General features: G+C 40.7%; 1 protein-coding gene and 1 long non-coding RNA gene across 6 annotated transcripts; both read right to left on the minus strand.

The window, feature by feature from the left end:
• Positions 1 to 1,727: 1,727 nt before the first annotated feature.
• Positions 1,728 to 21,023, minus strand: LOC116613084 (protein amnionless). 5 transcript variants are annotated; one of them, XM_048734629.1, is made up of 15 exons: positions 20,891 to 21,023; positions 19,605 to 19,780; positions 18,977 to 19,067; positions 13,804 to 13,967; positions 13,108 to 13,173; positions 12,757 to 12,897; positions 12,090 to 12,180; positions 11,887 to 11,999; positions 11,584 to 11,662; positions 11,054 to 11,101; positions 10,607 to 10,672; positions 9,961 to 10,057; positions 3,968 to 4,024; positions 3,111 to 3,228; positions 1,728 to 2,803 (listed from the first exon to the last, which is right to left on the minus strand). In XM_048734629.1, the coding sequence occupies exons 1-15, from the start codon at positions 20,934 to 20,936 to the stop codon at positions 2,702 to 2,704; spliced, it is 1,455 nt and encodes a 484-aa protein (XP_048590586.1). In that variant the 5' UTR covers positions 20,937 to 21,023; the 3' UTR covers positions 1,728 to 2,701. The 5 variants fall into 5 exon arrangements, with proteins under 5 accessions (XP_048590586.1, XP_048590587.1, XP_048590588.1 ...); XM_048734630.1 differs by lacking the exon at positions 3,968 to 4,024; XM_048734631.1 differs by lacking the exon at positions 19,605 to 19,780 and having other exon boundaries at positions 20,891 to 20,993.
• LOC125573833 lies at positions 6,095 to 9,954 on the minus strand. Its single transcript, XR_007314213.1, has 2 exons — positions 7,167 to 9,954; positions 6,095 to 6,361 (listed from the first exon to the last, which is right to left on the minus strand). It is a non-coding gene; the product is annotated as an uncharacterized LOC125573833 (long non-coding RNA).
• Positions 21,024 to 21,046: the final 23 nt, after the last annotated feature.

The following is a 21,046-nucleotide window of genomic DNA, read 5'->3' on the forward strand; positions in this document are numbered from 1 at the left end:
CTATTATATGTTTAAATTTAGATGTTCATAAGAATCGATGTTTTGAACAGACATGCTATTTGTAGACAAAACTAAAAATCATAAGCTAGATCACTCTAGTATGATAAACGTCCCGTGGAGATACTGCAAAGGCATGAGAGAATCCCTTTTTGTTCTGTCGGAGGTGGTAGATTTTTATGAGAGAACTCCCTCCCTCCCCCCCCCCCCCCCCCCCCCCCCCTGGGTACGGGATTTCTTTTGGAGGGGGGGGGGGAGGGGGGCGAATCCTGGGTATTTTTCTAGCTATTCCCGAATCTTTAATTCCAGATGCAATTATTTCCAATCTTTTTCAGGATATATAAAGACACCAGGACCTTTTTAGCTCATTGCCAAAATCCTATTATTTTCCCACAAGTCTTTGCGTGCTCCTCCGCGCCTTGCCAGAACGGGGCCACGTGTCACCTCGTCGACCTGTACATCTGCGAGTGTAGACCATCCTTCAGCGGGACCAACTGCTAAATGCTAGGTAATAACGATTACACGATGGTTGCGGGCTACACGCGGGTAACGTGATACGCGCGGGATAACGTGTATGACAGGATATACGCCTTTAAAAGATTACACGCGAGTAACGGGATACACGAGGGTAACGGGATACACGCTGGTAATGTGATAAGCATGGGTCACGGGATGCACACGGGTAACGGGATGCACGCGGGTAACGGGATACACGCGGGTAACAGGATACACGTGGGTAACAGGATAAACGCGGCTAACGGGATACACGCGAATCATGTGATAAGCATGGGTCACGGGATGCAAACGGGTAACGGGATAAACATGGGTAACGGCATACACGAGGGTAGCGGGATACACGCGGATTGCTGAATACGCGCGGATAATGTGACACATGTTGGTAACAGGATACACGCGGGTAACGGGATACACAAGGATAGCGGGATACACGTGAGTAACGGGATAAACGCATTAAACAGGATACATGCGCGTAACGGGATACACGCGAGTTACGGGATTCATGCGGGTATCGGAATAGACGCATTTAACGGGATACATGCGGGTAACGGGATAGACGCATTTAACGGGATACATGCGGGTAACGGGATAGACCCAATTAAAGGGATACATGCGGGTAACGGGATAGACGCATTTAACGGGATACATGCGGGTAACGGGATAGACGCATTTAACGGGATACATGCGGGTAACGGGATAGAGGCATTTAACGGGATACATGCGGGTAACGGGATAGACGCATTTAACGGGATACATGCGGGTAACGGGATAGACGCATTTAACGGGATACATGCGGGTAACGGGATAGACGCATTTAACGGGATACATGCGGGTAACGGGATAGAGGCATTTAACGGGATACATGCGGGTAACGGGATAGACGCATTTAACGGGATACATAAGGGTAACGGGATAGAGGCATTTAACGGGATACATGCGGGTAACGGGATAGACGCATTTAACGGGATACATGCGGGTAACGGGATAGACGCCTTCAACGGGATACATGCGGGTAACGGGATAGAGGCATTTAACGGGATACATGCGGGTAACGGGATAGACGCATTTAACGGGATACATGCGGGTAACGGGATAGACGCCTTCAACGGGATTCATGTGGGTAATGGGATTCGCACGTGTTATAAAAGTACTTTCGAGTGTTGGGCATCTTTTACAGGGGTGTCGTTCAAAAAGGAATGCATACAAATGAGAAATAAGAAAATCGAATTGGTTTATTTGTATGCAGCCCATCTTAGCCTTTACACTCCATTTTAATCACGATACCGTTCCTATTATCCTAACTTGCCCCAAACATTTTCCTTAGACGTATCCGAGTGCAAATCTTACATCACCATTAACGAACCCACCCGAGCGGTCACCCACAGTAACAACGAAACCCTTGAAGACTCCGAATGGGATCTCTTCATGGGTGTGGCGGGTATTCGGATCCCTACCTCCCGACCCCCGATTGGCAGATGAAGAACACGGACGGACAGATATGGATAAACGCGGCTAACCCATCTGTCGCAGACGGCTTGGTTTCTCGACGCGTGTGTTACCAATACGGGGGCGTGACCTGTCACGCAAAGCACCACTACGTAAAATCAACTTATACCTGGTAAAACAACTGGCGTTAGGTACTGCGTGACTAACTAAAGAAGTGAAAGAACGTTACGCGATTATCACGTGAGATTAAAGAGTGACGCACACGCTTCCCTCAATAGACTTTGCGTGACTGGCTGAGACAGGCGTCACGCGTGACACAGGCACGTCACGTGGGGAGGTACACTCACCTTAATTAAAAGCATGTTATTATATAAAAAACTGTACATATCAGATAAAGAACGCGCTGCTGTTCGTTAATGCAGTAACAATTTATGATGATTTGTCTATCTTAAATTGGCTAATCTAAGCGACTTAACTCGAATAACATCGTAGTTGTTGTATCTCTCAACTTGAAACCACTAAGGACCAAATACATTTTTCATAGGCTGAGAAAGTTGTTGTGTTATATTCTTTAATATCATCAGTTCTTCGTCTTAGGCAGTGCAAATTCGAAAGTAAGTCGCAAAACTAAACAATAATTTGCGGGTGCTAAAACCCTTGCATTCGGTCATCCTTAAATTGGTCAAACTCTTCATTTCTAGTTCCGATCTTCTCTATTTCCTAATTGGTGTATATCTTGTGTTTAAATGGCGCGTGTGTCCGCGCTCTCGTACAACGGGTTGGAGAAGTTGGTCAAATTCGCCTCGTCTTTACCGACGTAAAGCAGGTTCCCAGATTCACGAACCTGCAAAAAGACAGGCACGTGATCAGCGGGATTATTGTGAAACGAATGTGCACTCACGTGAATTATGGGGGAAAAGGTGGAGAATCTCCAACTTCGGGCCCAGGCTTTAAATACCAAAAATATCCGTGAAGGAGGGAAGTGTCGCACCCTGGGTACCAATGGGTTTTTGGTAGTGAAGCTACGCACGTTCTTAGCATGGAAACGAGGCTTGGAGCACGGGCCTCGGTATTAGCCTCGTTTTAGTGATTATATTCAGAAACCACCTGGTAATAGACTAAAAACTGAGAGGTTTTAATATTCCTTATACCTGTGGCTCGGGGGTTTCCATGGCCGGGTTGTCGATGCCGCCATTCTGCTCCACCTCTTTCATCTCGACATCGCCATTACGATCTTCCTCGATCAGCGAGAGGGAGTGGCTGCGCATACTGCAAGCAAGAAATGTCCTCAGTAATACATCATACTCAGTGACCTACCAGTGACCTATTGTAGAACAACATTGAGTACGTACGTAAACGTATCAAAGCGCCCATTATTCTCCGCGGGCATCACCAATATGACAATCACAACGTTATTGTCGCCAAGGTCAATACCATTAACACCCTTGGCGACTAACAGTATCAAGTGGGGATGGAATTGTCCTAAATGTGAGGGGACGAAAGTGGACTGGGGGGGGGGGGGGGGGGGGTTGAAGGGATCTTGATTTCGCAGGAGGGTCGAGGGTGCCTGGGGCTGACAAAGTATAAAAACTATACAATTTTTTTTTTATAATATCGTCTTTTATCAAGTAATCGATTTATACATTCAACACTTTTATAACTATTAGGTACATGTTAAAACCACTCAGAAAAGTGGGGGGGGGGGGGGTAGGGGCAAGCACCGACCTTGCCCCGCCCTCCCATATTATAAAAATCAGGATTATCACTATCAAAATCATTTCCATCACTTTTATCAACACTATTTATAATCCTCCTCCTCCTCATCATCATCATCATCATCATCATCAGCAGCAGCAGCATCATTGCCATTACCATATCCAACAACAATAACATTAATAACAGCCACAGCAATATAAGAACAATATTAACTAAGGTATAACAAAATAATATCTAATAACAAAATAAAACGACAAGAACAAAAGAAAACAAACAAACAAACAAACAATACCTCCTATCTTTCCCTGAAGAGGACACTCTTCTCCTCTTTCCCGACTGCTCTGCCAGTCTACAACAAAACGATCCGGATATTGCATAACACGTATAAACGCCAATTTTATCATTACTAAGCTTTACTGTAGATAAGAAGAGCTGAATGAGGAAAAGGAGAGACAACAAGACAAGACAGAAATAAACACATTCCCATTCTGGACCCATTGCTAACATCTAAATTCGCAGTTTCAAGCCCGTCTTCCAACCAAATATTCAAACAACCTCAGCCCTCACCAGCCATAAAGAGATTCGCTGACCAAATCTGCATAGAATTTCGTATATACAGCAACCCTGTTTAGCTTTTTAGCTACACTAAGTAATCAATGGCTCTGTGAGCCAACTCGTGAATGCAAATTGATTTTCTAGTTATTTTATTTTGAGCATAAAAGATATACAGGATACTTAACAAAGCATGAACAAATCCAAGATGCTGAGAGTACATAAAAATGTCCTTATAACTTTTTTCTTTTCGATGTCATGACACACCAAGAACAGTATAATTAATTATTATTATTACTATTACTATTATTATTATTGTTATTATTATTATTATATATTTTTATTTTATTTTTTTTCTATTTTTCTCTTTCGCATAATTTTTTTTTACTATTTTTAATTTTTTTTTACAATTTTTAATTCTTATTGCTATCAATTTTATAAACAAATTTTTGTAAATCATATTTTAGATTATAATGTTATATAGTGAATTTTAATAAAATTTATTATTATTATTATTATTATTATTATTATTATTATTATTATTATATAAGCAAAAAATAAAAAAAAATATCGTTATTCGAAGAATAAGCGAGGGCCATGTGTAGTGATTGTACAAGTTTTGTTTGATGTTAAGTTTAGCTGATTGGGAAGTATTGTGAAAAATTAATTTGTGGAAATCTATCCTCCTCTTCTATTTTGTCCTTCTAACAGAGGCTTTTTTATAACCCTGCCATAAGAGGCTTTTCCCTCTTGTGTTTCTCGGACTTAAAAGTCACAGTTTTGGATAGTCGCTCTTTCAGCCCAAATTTAAACAAACAACGTGAAAACCCAGAGACGGGGATCGGCAAGTACTAAAACAAAGAGAATTAAAAGATTTCCTAGCATTTTACTTGTTTTGTTTGCAAACTAACAGCTTGACTTGGACTGAACCGTAGAAGACCGATTGACGTCAGTGACGAAGGCGCATGCGCACGCTCAACCCACATGGAAGACTTTTCTGAAGAAACTAGCTTATATATATACACCCGAAACGATCACAGGTCTATGAGAATGCCCTTTTATAAAACTAGGCTTTAACCAGAAGTTGAACACCGGAAGTATATATATATGATCTTGAGTCTGCCCTGCTGCCCTGAAGAAGTCTTATTAAAGACGAAAATTTGGCAGAGTCGATTTCCAGTTTTTGGTGTATTGTATTCATTGTTCTGGTACGAGATCGCGACAGTTTGGGCTTTTTGATTCTATTTATATGATCTAAGGATTGCTGTTGCTAAAGACAGAAAAAACACAAAAAGTTTACGGATGATCCATCCAACCATCCGACGACAGTGCTGAATAACGTATGCGCATGCGCGTGTTCTGGCGAAAACAAACAAAATCTCAGTGTTGAATCGTCCGAGTAAAGGTACGAAAGGCTCACTTCGGTCGCTGTTTTGACTTACTGTACAGCATTAAAACCATGCTGTACAAAAGATGACAGATTTGTTTGATAATGAGGGAGTCGTAAAGAAAATTATAGCCTTAGGTTTGGTCTAGTTTTCTTAGCATTCGTCGAAATGTGAAAGTTCGCCGGTAAAACGCCGCCATTTCAAAACAAAAAGGCTAGTTTAACCGCGCGGTACTGGAACTAGTCTTGCGTTTTTCAGTACTATACTGTCCTATCCGGCTATCCGACGATCGAGTGACAAAGAAGTCCAGGGGTGGATCCAGGTTTTTGAGTGAGTAGTTTCCACCGAAACACCAACAATAGGGGTGTTTGGGGGCATGCTCCCCCAAGAAAATTTGAAATTTCAAGCTCTATAAATGCCATTTTCTGCATTTTCAGAAAAGTTAATTACCCCAAAAAGAACAAAAAAACATGCTATCATAAAGGCAAAAAAAGTTTTATTTTGTTGAAGGTGGTACATGGAACACCTTGCTCTACAAAAAGTTTCTGGTATCCAAACCGGTGCCACTGGTCTATGTGCAAGCCTGTGGTTGGTCCTTGGTCCAGGAGTTTTCAAGATAATAAGAAAAAAAAAATTCCAATATTAATATCATATGTCATATACAAAAGATATGTACAAATTATAGACAATATAATTTGAATAAAAACTCCCCTTTTTCATCCTTGGGGACTGCAGTAACTGGAGCTCTGGAGAAAAATACAACATTAATATCAAGTTATAAAAATGAGAAGTACTAAATGATTATAAAATATATATATAATTTGAAAAATACTCCCCTTTTTTATCATTTGAAACTGCAGCTTCTGGAGCACAGGGAAATGTTTGTAAACCATTTGAGCTTTACATGAAATCCCAGTGTCAATAGAAAAATTGAAATAATCACTAAATAAAAAAAACATCTAGAAATGACTTTTTAAGAAAGTTATACAGGCACCAGTTTGAGTTTCTGTAGCTGTTATCCATCAGTTTAAGGGTAAGACCCAGATGGAACATAACTCACAAGCCCTCTAGAAACAGATGGTGCAAAAATTTAAGTTAATATGTTTGCCATTCTCATTCTCCTAGGGTGCAATTGAGCAAATAAATCTATTATTCTGTCCAGGTCTAAATCCATGTCTTTGTGGGTATACATTAGTGCCAGCCCATTCAATCTGTCCTCAGTCATTGTGCTTCTCAAATAGGTTTTAAGATTTCGAAGGGATGAAATGGATCTCTCACAAGAAGCAGATGAAATTGGAAGTGTGATCAGGATCTTTAACATGAAATAAATATTGACATATGCATCTGTCAATATCCTCCAGTGTAGCCTAAGAGTGTCTGGAATCACTTCTCCTCTGTTATCCCTCCCCTTTCATAATCTCTCCCATAATAAAAGCTCTGCCTGTAAACCTATATAATTTGGCATGTCCTGTCTGTAATAGTTACAAAATTCTAAAACATTAGGCTTCCAGTCATCAGTAGCAATCAAAACAGAGGGTATGATCGAAATACCTTTGTAGCAGATAAATACATCATCCTTGAATCTAGAATCGAGCTGCTCGAGTACATGGTCTAGGAAAACTCTGGTCAGATTTATCTTGTTAATAGTCTTCAGGATTTGAAGCAGGAGCATTGGGTCTATGTGTCTGTCTCTGAGCTACCCTTGGCATATCTGGTTGTACATCTACTTGTCTTGGTGTGTGGCATCAATGTCATTGCTCATTTCTGTGAGAACTGATATCAGAAGAGCAAGTTCTTCTTTAGCTTTCAGGATATCCATAGCTTTACTTTGCAGCTTCACTGTAAGTCGCTTAGTTAGTGCCAAAATATGTCTGACAATAACAATAGCAACAATAAAGGAAAAGTTGATAGCATTAAGTAATGATTGGGCATCTTGTCTGCTGGTAGGATTCCAGTTGGTATTTTCATGCTTGTGTCTGTTCATTGAGATATCTTCTAGTGTAGCTGTGACTGGATGGGAAGCTCAACTATTCGGTCCATAGCATCTATCCTTTCAATCCATCGGGTGCGGCATACATTAATTAAAGCAGTGTGGGTTTTTTTTTTGTTTTTGTTTTTTTGCAAAAGTTCTATGATCTTGAATTCTAAATGTTCTTGTCGCTTGGGAGAGTTGTCAAAAAATTAAAAAAGCTTTCGCACAACATCCATCATGTTTCTGACATTTGGTATTTGGCAGGTATTGGCAATACACAAATTCAGCTAGTGATTCATGCAATGGACAAAAATTGCCTTCTCATGTTCTGCTCTGATTAACGAGGAGGCTCCATTAAGTCGTCCAGCCATATTGCCAGCGCCATCATAACATTGGCCACGACAGTCTTCCATCATCAATCCTAAGTCTACTACAGCTGCAGTTATAAGGTCTTTGATGGCCTCTCCTGTTGTTCCCTCCTTACAAATATAAAATCCAATAAATTCTTCTCTAAAGTTTTTGGTTGAGTCGAGAAATCTAATCACAACAGAAAGATTTTCTTTGTTTGCTATATCAGCCACTTCATCTGCCATTACAGAAAAATATTTACTATCCCTCATTTCTTGAGATAAATTATTTAAAATATGAGCACCAACAGTTGATATCATTTGATTCTGGATGGTCTTTGAAATGTATGTGGCATTTCTTGGTGCATTTTCTAGGTGCTGCTCCAGTATTTGGTCACCACTATCTACCCGGAATTCAAGCAGTGCCTGGAAATTACCAGCTAGGGCAGCATTAGTGGGGTCACTATCCCTCAAGCCCCTGAGTGGGATATTGTTTTTCCCACAGAAAATAATTGTTTTAAAAAGGGACCTAAGGATCTCACGGTTTCTAGCAATTTGCTGTTGAACGATGTTATTTAACTGCAGATTTATCGGGACAGCGTCTGTTCGCATCATTTTCTTAAATTCTTCTATAGCAATCATAGAAAATTTGTGAATTTCACAATTTCATTGCGCGTGTTTTGTAAAGCGCGAAGCGGCCGAAGTCCAATTTGTAAGAGGAGACTTCAATAATTTGTCTAACTTACTAGCGTTTCGCCCACACTGAACTCCGAAACAAACACAAGCTAAGCAAAACACTCCATTGTAATATTTAGAGTAGGCTAGCCATGGATATTTCTTTAGCCAGTTTAAAACAAACTTGCGAGATTTTCCATTCTCTATTGACACTGGGAAATCGAAAAGCTCACCTGGTTTCCATACATTTTCGATGAATTTCAACTTGTCCTGAGGCGAATAGCTGGCGATCTTGTCGAAGACTAAGCCAATGTCGTAGGGAGAACAATCCTCCTTCCGACAGACAGGAGCACGAGCCATAAAGAGTAAAAACTAGTGCAATTTGTTAACTAATTCCTTCGTAAACTCCGATGCAAGTACTGAGATTCTAGTGAAGGCAAACGAAAGAAGACCGTTGGGGGAGGTACAGACCCTTTTATACTTTTGTCGATAGTTTCCGCGGTGGTTTCCAAGTGAGTTAGCCAATCAAAAATGGTTTTGAGTGAGTTCCAACACAATGAAAAAAATTCCAGCCAATCGCGCGAGGTTTTGAGTGTGTTCCAGGGCTAACTATAATAACACCTCACCCACCCCCTCGCTTGCAAATTGGTGACAATATTTTCCGATCTTATCCGACGGATTTCCGAAGGTTCCCGAAAAGTAATCGAAGCTCAAATCCAAAGCTCGTGATCCAGGGCGCTCCGTGAAGTCGCATAAGAATAATAAAGACGATAAGGCATCTTTTTACGTGTTTAATTTAATTAAAAACCAAAAATACAGGAGATTGAATGATTTCCACAGACAAGCCAATAGTTTCTAGGGATATCGGAGTATTTTTTAAAAAGCCATTTAAGTTTAAAATAACTTGGTCTGAAAAACTTTGAGTGTGTTCCGGAACTCACGTAAACTACCCTGGATCCACCCCTGGAAGTCCCTCCAATAACTCGTAAATGCTTTGCAAGTATTCCCGAGTTAAAAAAGGAAAGAAACAAAACAGAAAAGTCTGAAGTGTTTAAGACTGGACAACTACAGCTACACTAAAAAAAAACACAAAAGGTTATTACAACACATTCTTAGTCACTCACAAACTAGGTATCATAAAGCATCTTATTGCAAAACTGATGGTTTTGAACTAATCAAGCATACAGTATGTATACAATGCCTTTTTTTACAATTTTATTAACAAGCATAGGGGGTGGTTTCAGGGCAGTCGTAGTAATCAGCACAACGATTTAACAACAAAACATAGCACAACACTTTATATAATAACGTCTGACAATTATCAAGACCAGAATGTAAGTGAATTTCATACCGTTTGCGGCGCCAGACAAGGAAAGCAACTGCAAATATGAAGAGAAGAAGAAGACCGAGCCCAAGTCCAAGAGCCCAGCCAACAGAGCTTCCAGTCCCTGAACACAAAAATACATTAAGCTGATAACAGATGGTTTACTATTACCTCTTGTTATATGTTTATGTATTGCCCTTCAAGACGGCCCCCCTCTCTGAGAAATCATGGATCTTCCCAACCTCTCCTTTGAGAATTACAAGTTTGATCATGTAGTGATGTAAATAACTGGCTGCATCAGAGTGAAGTGATGAGAACTACTGGCTTCATCAGCCTGTAGAGATCAGAATTACTGGCTTCATCAGCCTGTAATGATGAGAATTACTGGCTTCATCAGCATGTAGTGATGAGAATTACTGGCTTCATCAGCATGTAGTGATGAGAATTACTGGCTTCATCAGCCTGTAGTGATGAGAATTACTGGCTTCATCAGCCTGTTATGATGAGAATTACTGGCTTCATCAGTATGTAGTGATGAGAATTACTGGCTTCATCAGCATGTAGTGATGAGAATTACTGGCTTCATCAGCCTGTAGTGATGAGAATTACTGGCTTCATAAGCCTTTAGTGATCAGAATTACTGGCTTTAAGTCACTTGCAGATAACCACCAACCTTTGTCTTTATCGGCATTTCGTCTCCCAGACTGCAGCAGTTTGACACTCTTTAAGTTCTCATCCTCTGCGAAAAAAAATTAAAATAAGAATAGTAACGTTCATCTTTTTTATTCTCCTGGAAGCCCACCTCCTTTTAAAAAAAATTCTCATAAGGGTGCATGACTTATGCAGTGCAGGTGTTAAAATAATAAATTTAAATAATATATAGATTAAAATAATAAATAGTGTGCAGGTGATAAAAGAAAAAAAACGACATTTTGAAAAGGATAGGAAGATTGGTTGGCTGCTTCAATGAAATAATAGCACATAAACACAACAAAAATTCCAAAAATTATATTATGTGTGGTATATAGACCAAAATGTCATGTTTCACAGATATGTATTATAGAAATAGACATTATACTGCACCTACTATTCTATTATTGAAATTTGTTTGCAATATTACCTAACAGCACTTTCTCTATTTCTTCAGCAACAGCTTGAGCTTTCTTCCCTAAAGACAAAAAAAAACACTTTTACAGCACCATACTTATTCACTTGACATAATTATTAATCTTATCTAGAATAATGTAATTAAGTATTATTACACACATCTTTTTATAACAGAAACATGCAAAATTAAATTACAATACTGTGCCATGGTTGATCACTTTGCAAAATTACGTACTTACAAAACGTCAGAGTGACACCCCTTAGTCTTTTATTTAGAACTTAATAAACTTAACGTCCATTAGCAATCTCCCATAAACAACAACAACAATAACAACAACAAAACAAAACACTATTTTATCCAGTGAAAAAAGAACGTCATTCTGCTTGATCAGGATTATTATCCTGACAGAACTGTAGTTGCCAAATCAGACACACTATAAAAGAAGAAAAAGTCACTGAGTTTACTGCCCCTTTCTCCTCTGTTGGTATATAGGTGGAAAATTTCCTGGACAACAAAACTAATGGTCAATACAAGTACAGTACCATTTTCGTTATCTGTTAAGACCACTTGGACCTGGTCGCCCTCAATCCTGGAGATTGATAATTCCACTGAGGTGTCTTCCTGAAAATAAAAATTAAAATAACTAGCCTTTAGAGGTGGTAATAAAAAAAACTTCATAAGAGTGATGGTCGGGTCTAAAAATGCACTGATGGTGCAAAGAAATGACACCTTCGTCCCAGTGCAATTTTTTTTGGGGGTTTTAGTGTTGAACAGTGGAATCACAATGATAGCATGAAGTGTGTTTGGCTATAGTATGTAGGGGAAAGTTCAGTGGGTATTCTAACCTTTAATGCTCTTCTATTCTTGTCATTATTTTCCTCTGAAAATATCTTTAGAACTTTCTTCTTAAAATCTCTGAGCTTAAACCCCTCGGTGTATTTCAACTTTATCAAGGCCCCTGCAAAGAGGATAATTCAGATTTGCTGAGTGGACTTGACCCAACATTCACTACTCCATAGCCCATTAATGGCTATCTAATAAAACTCACCACAGACGGAGCAGCAAGAGCCGTCAGGGTCCAGTGGACTATCACATCTGGTTGGTTCACAACTCACAAACTTGCAGACTTTATCCCTCACCTGCAAAATGAGAAATTTGGTGTTCACAAGTGGGTATAGGGGCCTAGACAGGATAGCTATTGTGCACACACATAGACTTTGAGGAGAGGGATACAATAAATTATCTAAAGAATGCCTCCTATCAGCTTACAAGTTCATATTGAACGCCCCTTTCTAACAAACACCCCCTCCAATCTAAAAAAAAAAAAACAGAGAAATTACAGTCATATAAATACAATTTGATTGTCTTCTTGACTAGGCTACAATTCAATGTGATCCTGGATAAAATTAGCACCCTGTCTGTTATATTGTCATAGTTTATAATGAATGTCCCACTCCAACAAAAAAATCCTATCTATTGAACGATCCCCCTCAGGCCATCAAAATTCATTAAATGCCCCCTGCATTTATTAGATCATTATGGTAGATGGCCAAACAAACAACAATGATTATGCTCCAAAAGGCCCTATTATCTCTTGGCTTTTGGAAAGTACAGTTTAGGAGACATGTTAAAAGTGAAAATTGCACCAGTTTTCTTCTGATCCAGTAACTTGGTGCAATAGCCACTTTAACAGGTTACTGCTCCAGATACAGTACCCTTTCATTGCCACAGATGCATCCAGCTGGATCAGTGCATGGCTCGTTCGAGAGGCTGATATCTGTCTTGCTCAGCTTGAATTGCAATGACCCAGATTCGCTTGTGTAGTAATTTCTAAACTCTTGTGTCCTGGTAAAATGCTGAAATCAAAACAATGCCATGTCAAAACTTGTTCAAATTTTTATTGAAAGTTAAATAATAAGGAATAAGATCAATCTGTTTCTTAATAGGTTTTCTGGATGGATTTTTCTTTAATCATGCACTAATTTTTACACAATCGCATTACTTGTGCAGTCTTATATGAGCTCAAACGCAACATGTATTAACCTTTTATGAAACTTTTTATTTACCTTGCCATTGACAGTAACAGAGGCGATGTTAATAGGACCATCAGATTTCACATTAAAGGTACTGCCCTAAGAAAGAAAGCAATACAATATCAACATACACAAACTCAAATTCCTCCAGCCACTGTGGGAAGAGGGGGGAGTTTTCTAAGCCATCCAAATTCCTGACTATTGACCTGCCTACAAATCTGCAGAGAATACCGTAACAGATAAAGTTTACAGTAGCTGTAAAGATGAAAACCACATGAGAGATAAGAAAGGTAGAGAAAGCTAGATACCAAAGTTCTTATCTCAACTGAAAGTTTCTAAGGTTTTGTATTCAGAGATCACAAAGCATGTTGAAAAGTGAAGGGGCTGACAATTAAAAAAAGTGTAATATTGAAAATGAAAGAGGAATAAATCATAGTATTTGACTTTTTTCTGTGGTGGGTCCGTGGTCCCCACAGCCCTTCCCCTTCTGCGTTGCCTGGTATTGCTTTCACATGGTAGTCTAGTCAGCTAGCACTTTGTGTTCTCAACACTGGCTCCAGGTTTAAATCCTGGCAGTGACCTAGGGATCTCATGAAGCATGTTGCAAATCTAGTGTTAAAAGTGAGTTGGAGATTTTATGTGCTACCAGATAAGGACACTTGTTTAGTAACCTTGTCTTGTTGCAACTTATGGTAACTAGAACACAAACATGGTGGATCAGTCCATTACCCAAGGGAAGCTTGCTGAGTCCTGGACACAAGGGACTTGTTCAAGGTGTAGGGCAGAGTTTGCAGGTTCTGGGATTGCTGCTCCTCCGTCTTCGACCTCTCTCCAATTGTCTGGATCATACCAGGCTTTTGCATCACTGGCAACAAACTGGATATCTCCCTTATCTGGAAAGTATTTCGTAAAACGATTTCAAACGTGAAAATGTAAAATATATAATTAACCATTTTAAAAATGCCTTTCCCTACTACCAACATCTTCATCAAAATCAACATTGTGGTGTTCGGCAAGGAACGAAGCAAAAAGAAACAGACTCGTGGTCTTCCACATTTAATACAAGATGGCGGATCTCTGACATGTGTTCTACCATGGTGCATTGCGCACCTTAACAATCCATAATGCAACGCGGCGGACACTACATCCCCCCCTTACTTAGCATTAAAGTCCATACTAGGAGCTAAATAACTATAACAGCTATAGTAGGGGTCCTACGCATGTATGTAAAACTGAAAAGAAAAATAAAACTAACAAAACTTATTGTAGCACATAATCCTTAAAGCGAACAGGTTGTTGCCTAGTGCGCGCAGGTCGCTGATTGGCTAGAGAACCAGGAGACGCTGGCATTTCAGCTGTACAATCAAGTGTGGACTGGTTCTGGGTCTCAGGTGCGGTTTGGTGTTCCTGCGCGATTTCAGGTGGAGTAGGCAGCATGTCTGCGGCGACTGCTTCCTGTGGTTTGATGAACTTCTTCATTTGTGCTACATTCCTCATCTTCCTATTTCCATCAGAATCCTCCAGTACAACTGCATTACCTGTCTTCTGCAAAACCTTGTAAGCTTCAGGCTCAAAAACTGGAGAGAGTTTGTTCTCGCGGCGAGTCTGTCGCAGCAGTACTTCATCGCCTTCATCAATTCCACTTGGCTCAGCATGTCTTCTAGCATCAGCATACTCTTTCTGTCTGAGTTTTGATAGAGCGTCTCTGTCTCTAAGTTTGTGTTGCCACTCTGACTCTGTCGCTCTATCCTTCGGAATCTTTACACTAGGTAGCTTGTCTCGGAGCTGCCTTCCCATTAGGAGTTCGGCTGGCGAGCATCCAGTTGCGGCATGGTTTGTTGTGCGATACTGAAAGAGGAAATCATCAAGCGCTTTCTTCCAATCATTTCCTTGCAAGTTTGCTATCCGAATCACTTTAAGAATTGTTCTGTTACATCGTTCCACTTCGCCGTTGCTCTGTGGCCAATATGGAATTCCTTTCTTATGTTCTATGCCTAAGAACTCTAAGAAATTCTCAAATTCTTTCGAGGCAAAGGGCGGTCCGTTGTCGCTGCGAACCGTGTATGGTATGCCATGTGTTCTGAATATTCCCTCCAATGCTGTGATGACATGTGGCGCATCGGTTTTCTTAAGGAGTACTACCTCTGGCCATCTGGAGTAGTTATCCACAACTACCAGCAAGTGGTTTCCTCCAGGTATCTCAGTCAAATCTGTGGCGAGGTCCTCCCATGGTTCTTCAGGTAGTTCTGTTGATCGAACAGGTTCCGGTTTGCCACGTGGTCCAACTAGCTGGCAGGGGTAGCAGGCCTTGATGAACTGTTCAGCCTGTGCATCCATCTGCGGCCACCATAGTTTGCTTCGCAGGCGGGATTTTGTGCGCACCATTCCTTGGTGTCCCTCATGAGCTAAAATAATTGCTTGCTTCCATAGGGATTCTGGTAGCACAATTCGGTTTCCACGCATCACTAATTGTCCGGCAATCCACAACTCCTTTGACACTGCTTTGTACAAGGTACCTGTGAGGCGGGTGAAGTCTCCACTTCTAATTGCTTCGCGTACCAGAATAAGGGTTGGGTCCTTCTCTGAAACAACCTCTACATGCTTTGGGGTCATGGCGACAGGTACTGCGGCCTTTGCAGTGCTAAACACATACTCGCTGGTTGCTTTAGAATCAGCTGTCTGTACTGGACCAACTGGTAAACGACTCAGGGCGTCGGCTGAATTTTCCTTTCCGGAAATGTGCCTGACCACATAGCTGAATTGCTGAAGGTACAACAGCCAGCGTTCAATCCTAGCAGACGGGGGTTTAGACTTTGGACCTAGGACTGAAATTAAGGGTTTGTGATCAGTTAGTATTTCAAAATGGGTTCCATAAAGGAACATGTGAAATTTCTCACAGGCCCATTTGACAGCAAGGGCCTCTCGCTCGAACTGTGAGTAGCGCTGTTCAACCTTACTAAGCTTACGACTTGCGTAGTACACTGGTCGAAATTGACCATCACCAGGTTGTCTTTGCTCTAGTATGGCCCCCAGGCCAACTGGTGAGGCGTCAGTGATAATCCTGGTCTGGGCTCCCTGTGTAAAATAAGACATGACTGGTGCACATGTTAGCAAGTGCTTAATTTGTGCAAATGATTCTGCCTCTTTGGCACCCCATTTCCATTTAGCATTTTTACTGGTAAGATCCCACAGGGGAGCAGAAATGGTTGCAAACTGTGGAATGAATTTGGCACAAAATTGAGCAGAACCAAGGAAACTTCTCACCTCTGATTGGTTGGTTGGTGCAGGTGCCTCGACAATTGCTTCGACTCTTTTGTCAGATAACTTAAGACCATCTGCAGAAATGGTGTCTCCCATGAAATCCATACTCGAGGCTCCTACCACACATTTCTCATAGTTGAGGGTGAGCCCGCTGTCTTGCAGCTTTTGGACAGCTCTTTCCAGGTTCTCGTCATGCTCCTTTTGGTTCCTACCCACTATAAGAATGTCGTCATGCATGTTGAAGGCTCCAGGGCAGTCTTTCAAAACTTGCCATATCAGGTTCTGGAACTTCTCGGTAGCCATGTTCACACCGAAGAGCAATCGACAGTAGCGATATAAACCTGTTGGCGCTGCGAAAGTAGTTATGTCTCGGGACTCTGGGGATAACTCGATTTGATGGAAAGCCATGTTTAAATCCAATTTGGTGAAAATCTTTGCATCTGAGATTTCTTGTAGGGTTTCTTGCATAGTAGGTACTGGGTGTCTTTCTCTTAAGATAGCCTGATTGGCCTGGCGCATGTCCAAACAAATGCGAACATCTCCATTTGGCTTTTCGACTGCCCCAAGGGGATTGATCCAACTTGTAGGACTGTTTACCTTTTCCACCACACCAAGCTTCTCAAGTTCCTCTAACTTGTCAGCGACCTTCTGCCTGCGACTAAAAGGAATCCTACGCAATGGTTGTGCTACTGGCTTAATATTCTGATCAATATGTAACTTGAGTTTAAAACCTTTAAGCTTGCCCAAACCATGAAAAACATTAGGAAATTTGGCCTTAAGCGCTGCTTTGCTGTTTAACTGAGTATTTATAGCTGAGAAATCTGAGCTACAACTATTAACCTGAACTCCTACTTTGAGTATGCCTAGAGCTTCAGATAATTCACGACCTAACAAAGTTGACGCTTTTCCAGAGACAATGAAAAACTTTGCGCGCTTATCCACATTTGTTTCTGGTACCTGCACATTAAGCATACAACTACCCTTAAGATTTAAAGCATCACTAGACGAATATGCAAAAATTTGCTTGCTACTTGGCTTCAAAACAATGTCTCCTTTTGATAAGTCATTGAATGTCCTTTCTGACATAAGGTTACAGCTTGCACCCGAATCAATGATGACATTCTGTATAACACCTCCAATAGATATCTCCATAGTACCAGGCGGTGACTCTGTGTGCGTGCAGAATACATTAAAAACATCTTCTTCCTCTTCGCTATCAGTTTCTTGAACATCAACAGCTTCCAGTTGTCTTACATGAGATGGCTTCCTGCCCTTTGATTTTGGTCCACTTGCAGACTTTGCTTTTCCAGATGTCTGCTTTGATTTGCAGCAGACCTTGAAATGTCCAATTTTCCCACATTTTTCACATTGGTGATTTTTGCTACATCTGCAGTCAGCAGCTTTATGACCCTGCTTATTGCAACGATGACATCTGCCATCAAACTTGGGACCAGCACTGTCAGGCTTCTGTTGTACTCTCAATTGGTTAACACCACCTTGATCTGGCACAAGAACTAGTGCTTCTTTGTCATGGTACGTGTTGACAATTTCCAGGAGCTTGCTGAGAGTCAGACCTTCCTCACGAAAGAGTTTTGCTTTGAGGGGTTTATCCAATATGAAGGTCAAAATTCTATCTCGAATTTGACTGTCCTTTTGGTCGTTGTACTCGCAGTGTTCGCAAAGGGTTTGCAGTCTAATTGCAAATTGATGAATCCTCTCACCGGGTTTTGGTACCGCTGTCAAGAAGGCTTGCCTGGCCATCGGTACGTTTTTCTTGAGTTTGAAGTGTTGAGTGAGGGAGTCCATGGCTGTTTTATAGTCCTCCCCCTGTTGTTCAGCCGTAAAAGCGTGAAAAATTTCTCGTATTCCAGCTCCTGCTAGGTGAAGAAGTATTGCTCGTTGTTGTTTCGAGTCTTTGATGCCAGATGCAGTGCAGTAGAGCTCAAATTCGAACTTCCAGATTGTCCATCTTTGTTCCAGCGTGGCTGGTTCGCCAATGCAGTCGAAGGCTTTTGGCGTTGGTAATCCTGATAAACAGACGGCCATACCGGCTTTTTTTTGACAGATTTAACTTCAGTATGTGTTTATCCAGTTGTTGATCCCATCCTCGTCGCCAGAATGTGGTGTTCGGCAAGGAACGAAGCAAAAAGAAACAGACTCGTGGTCTTCCACATTTAATACAAGATGGCGGATCTCTGACATGTGTTCTACCATGGTGCATTGCGCACCTTAACAATCCATAATGCAACGCGGCGGACACTACAAACATGAGAAGTGAGACCATTATCATTACCACTGATATTATAACCTCTATCAAAGCTACCATAACAACCCACTAGTATAACATAATCACAACCACCATAACAGCTATACCCACCATAGGAAATAACATCACTACCTCCATCACAGCTATCATAACAGAACAACCATAATCACCTTTTTTTTCCTGGACCATCATCACCATCATCGCTATCATCTCCACCATCCTCACCACAGCTAGCTTAACCACTAACTATCAAAACCACGACAAATACCCCCACAACCAATACCTCCTCCACCACCATAATACACTTAGCTCCTTGTACTGTATTACACAGTAGTCTGTAAAACCATCATGATCTTTATCATTATTTTCACAAACCTGGGCAACTCTTGAAGATGGTGTTGATATCTTGAGTCAGAGACAGCTCCGCGTTATTGTAGAAAACAAGCTCCCCAGTCATAGGGAGATTCTACAAATAAGACACAGGGACAAGGTTACTGACAGGTCTTGAGTTCTGGTAGAAAAATTTGCATGTTAAATGCTTGATTTAACAAATTACTCTTTCTATTATCGAACAAAATAATGTTTACTTTTTCACTTAAAAAATAACCTTGCATTTTTCTTCTAGAAATAAAAATTCATAAAGAGCTGAAGACTGAACTTTGAAATAAGCTCCCTGCTTTGTATTAGTGCCCCTCCCCCCCCCCCCCCCCCCCCACACACACACACACACTTGTTCTAGTGCCCTGGGCACTAGACCCAGGGTGGGGGGCAGTTTGACGATAAAAACAGACAGGGCTGCTTGTCAGCTAAATCAATTTTAACCATAAGGGATAGCGCTTTGGGTGTGGTCAACAGCAATCCTTACCACCAAGGGTAGCAGAATTGGAAAAACTTTAAACACCCCCTAAGGAATCAACCCTATCTAATTTTCTGGAGAGCCCAGGGAAATAGAACAAGTATTTACAGTAGTTAGCACAGTGTTTCATTCTCCAAACATACATACCAAACTATGGACAGAGGCATCAGATGATAGGGCAATGGCAAGTGGTTTGGCAGAGAGACGACTACCAAGAAAAACATTCTGCTGTGGACAAGGGACTTTTCCTGGAGCCCAGTTTGCAGGGTTATCCCAGTTTGTGTTGGGAATCCATTGTTTGGTTGCACAAAAGACAACTTGAGCTGAAAAAAGTTACCAACTGCAAGTTTGAGAATTGTGTGATTTCTTGTCATCTTCTAAACTATAGCTTTTTTCAAAAAAGAAAAATTGTGTTTAGAATAGTTGATCCTTGCCTGCATGTTTATCGGTAATACAGGGCTATATCCCAGGATGAGGAGGGGTTAAAAAATTACCTTAAAATTACTAAGCCATGAAAAGTTGACCGCCCTAAAAAAAACAACTTCACTTGAAGATTACCCTAAAATATCAACTAACAATTAGGATTTTTCATTTTTAAGCCATTTGCACTCAATACATCTTTAGCAAGTTCAGGTCTTTTTTTCTTGCAAAGACTTTGTTCCAGCCCATAAAGATTCCAGAACTCTGATTTTAACACCAAAAAACATGACCCCTTTCATTGAAATATGTAGTCCTGCACATAGCAAACATTTGCTGAGGGGCTTTGCTGGCTTCCTTTTTTATATGACTCCTATAGAATTACCTCTAAGGTATTTAGTATAAAGCTAGAGACAAAAATCCCCAGGGGGGAGGGGGGTTCCCATGTTGACCTGATATCAGAATATGAATGATATGATTTAGGTGTTTTTTAGGGGTATTTTTCGAATTTCCGGACGAGCATCCCTATCAATTTTACCCTGAAGAACCCCTCCAGGACTTCAGACTTCTAAACAAAATACTTTGAAAAATGGCATTCTAGACTTTGTTATACAAATGGGGTACTTAAATCTGCTTTTTGGTATTTTTAGGGGTAATTTTTGCTTCTGGGGTAGCAATTTTTGGCGTTATTTTTTTAATATCCCGACAAGCATCCCTATCAATTTTTACCCTGAAGAGACCCCCCCCCCCCCCCCCCCCTCACCAAGGCAAAAATTCCTAGTACCGTTTTTGTAAGTTCTCTTGCACTTATACTGCGTTTGTTGCTTTTTTGCATCTTCCCATTACAAATAATATTTGCTAAAATAAACATCGCTAGAACATTATAACATAAAATTATCAGGTGAATTTACTGTTGCGCAGTGTGAGCTGGTCATGTTTGAGTGGCAAAAATTGATTTGCTTCGGTTTTTTTGTCAATATAACTATTTGCCAGTGACCTTGAATTAACAAACTCACCACACAAGGCGCTGAACACAAGCCATTGCAACGTAGTAGCAATCATTTTCGGAGAATTCCGTCAAACTAGATAAAACGCACGCACGTAGTGCTGAAGATCGAAGGAATGTTGATCCGAAACTAACTGCGCATGCGTAATCGAAGAATTCCAATGAT

This window comes from Nematostella vectensis, chromosome 11 (assembly GCF_932526225.1).
Source record: "Nematostella vectensis chromosome 11, jaNemVect1.1, whole genome shotgun sequence".
Taxonomy (NCBI): Eukaryota; Metazoa; Cnidaria; class Anthozoa; order Actiniaria; family Edwardsiidae; genus Nematostella; species Nematostella vectensis.

Excerpts from the sequence above, each read along its gene's own strand:
- LOC116613084 (XM_048734627.1), bottom strand. The coding sequence starts at position 18,381 with ATGGCCGTCTGTTTATCAGGATTACCAACGCCAAAAGCCTTCGACTGC.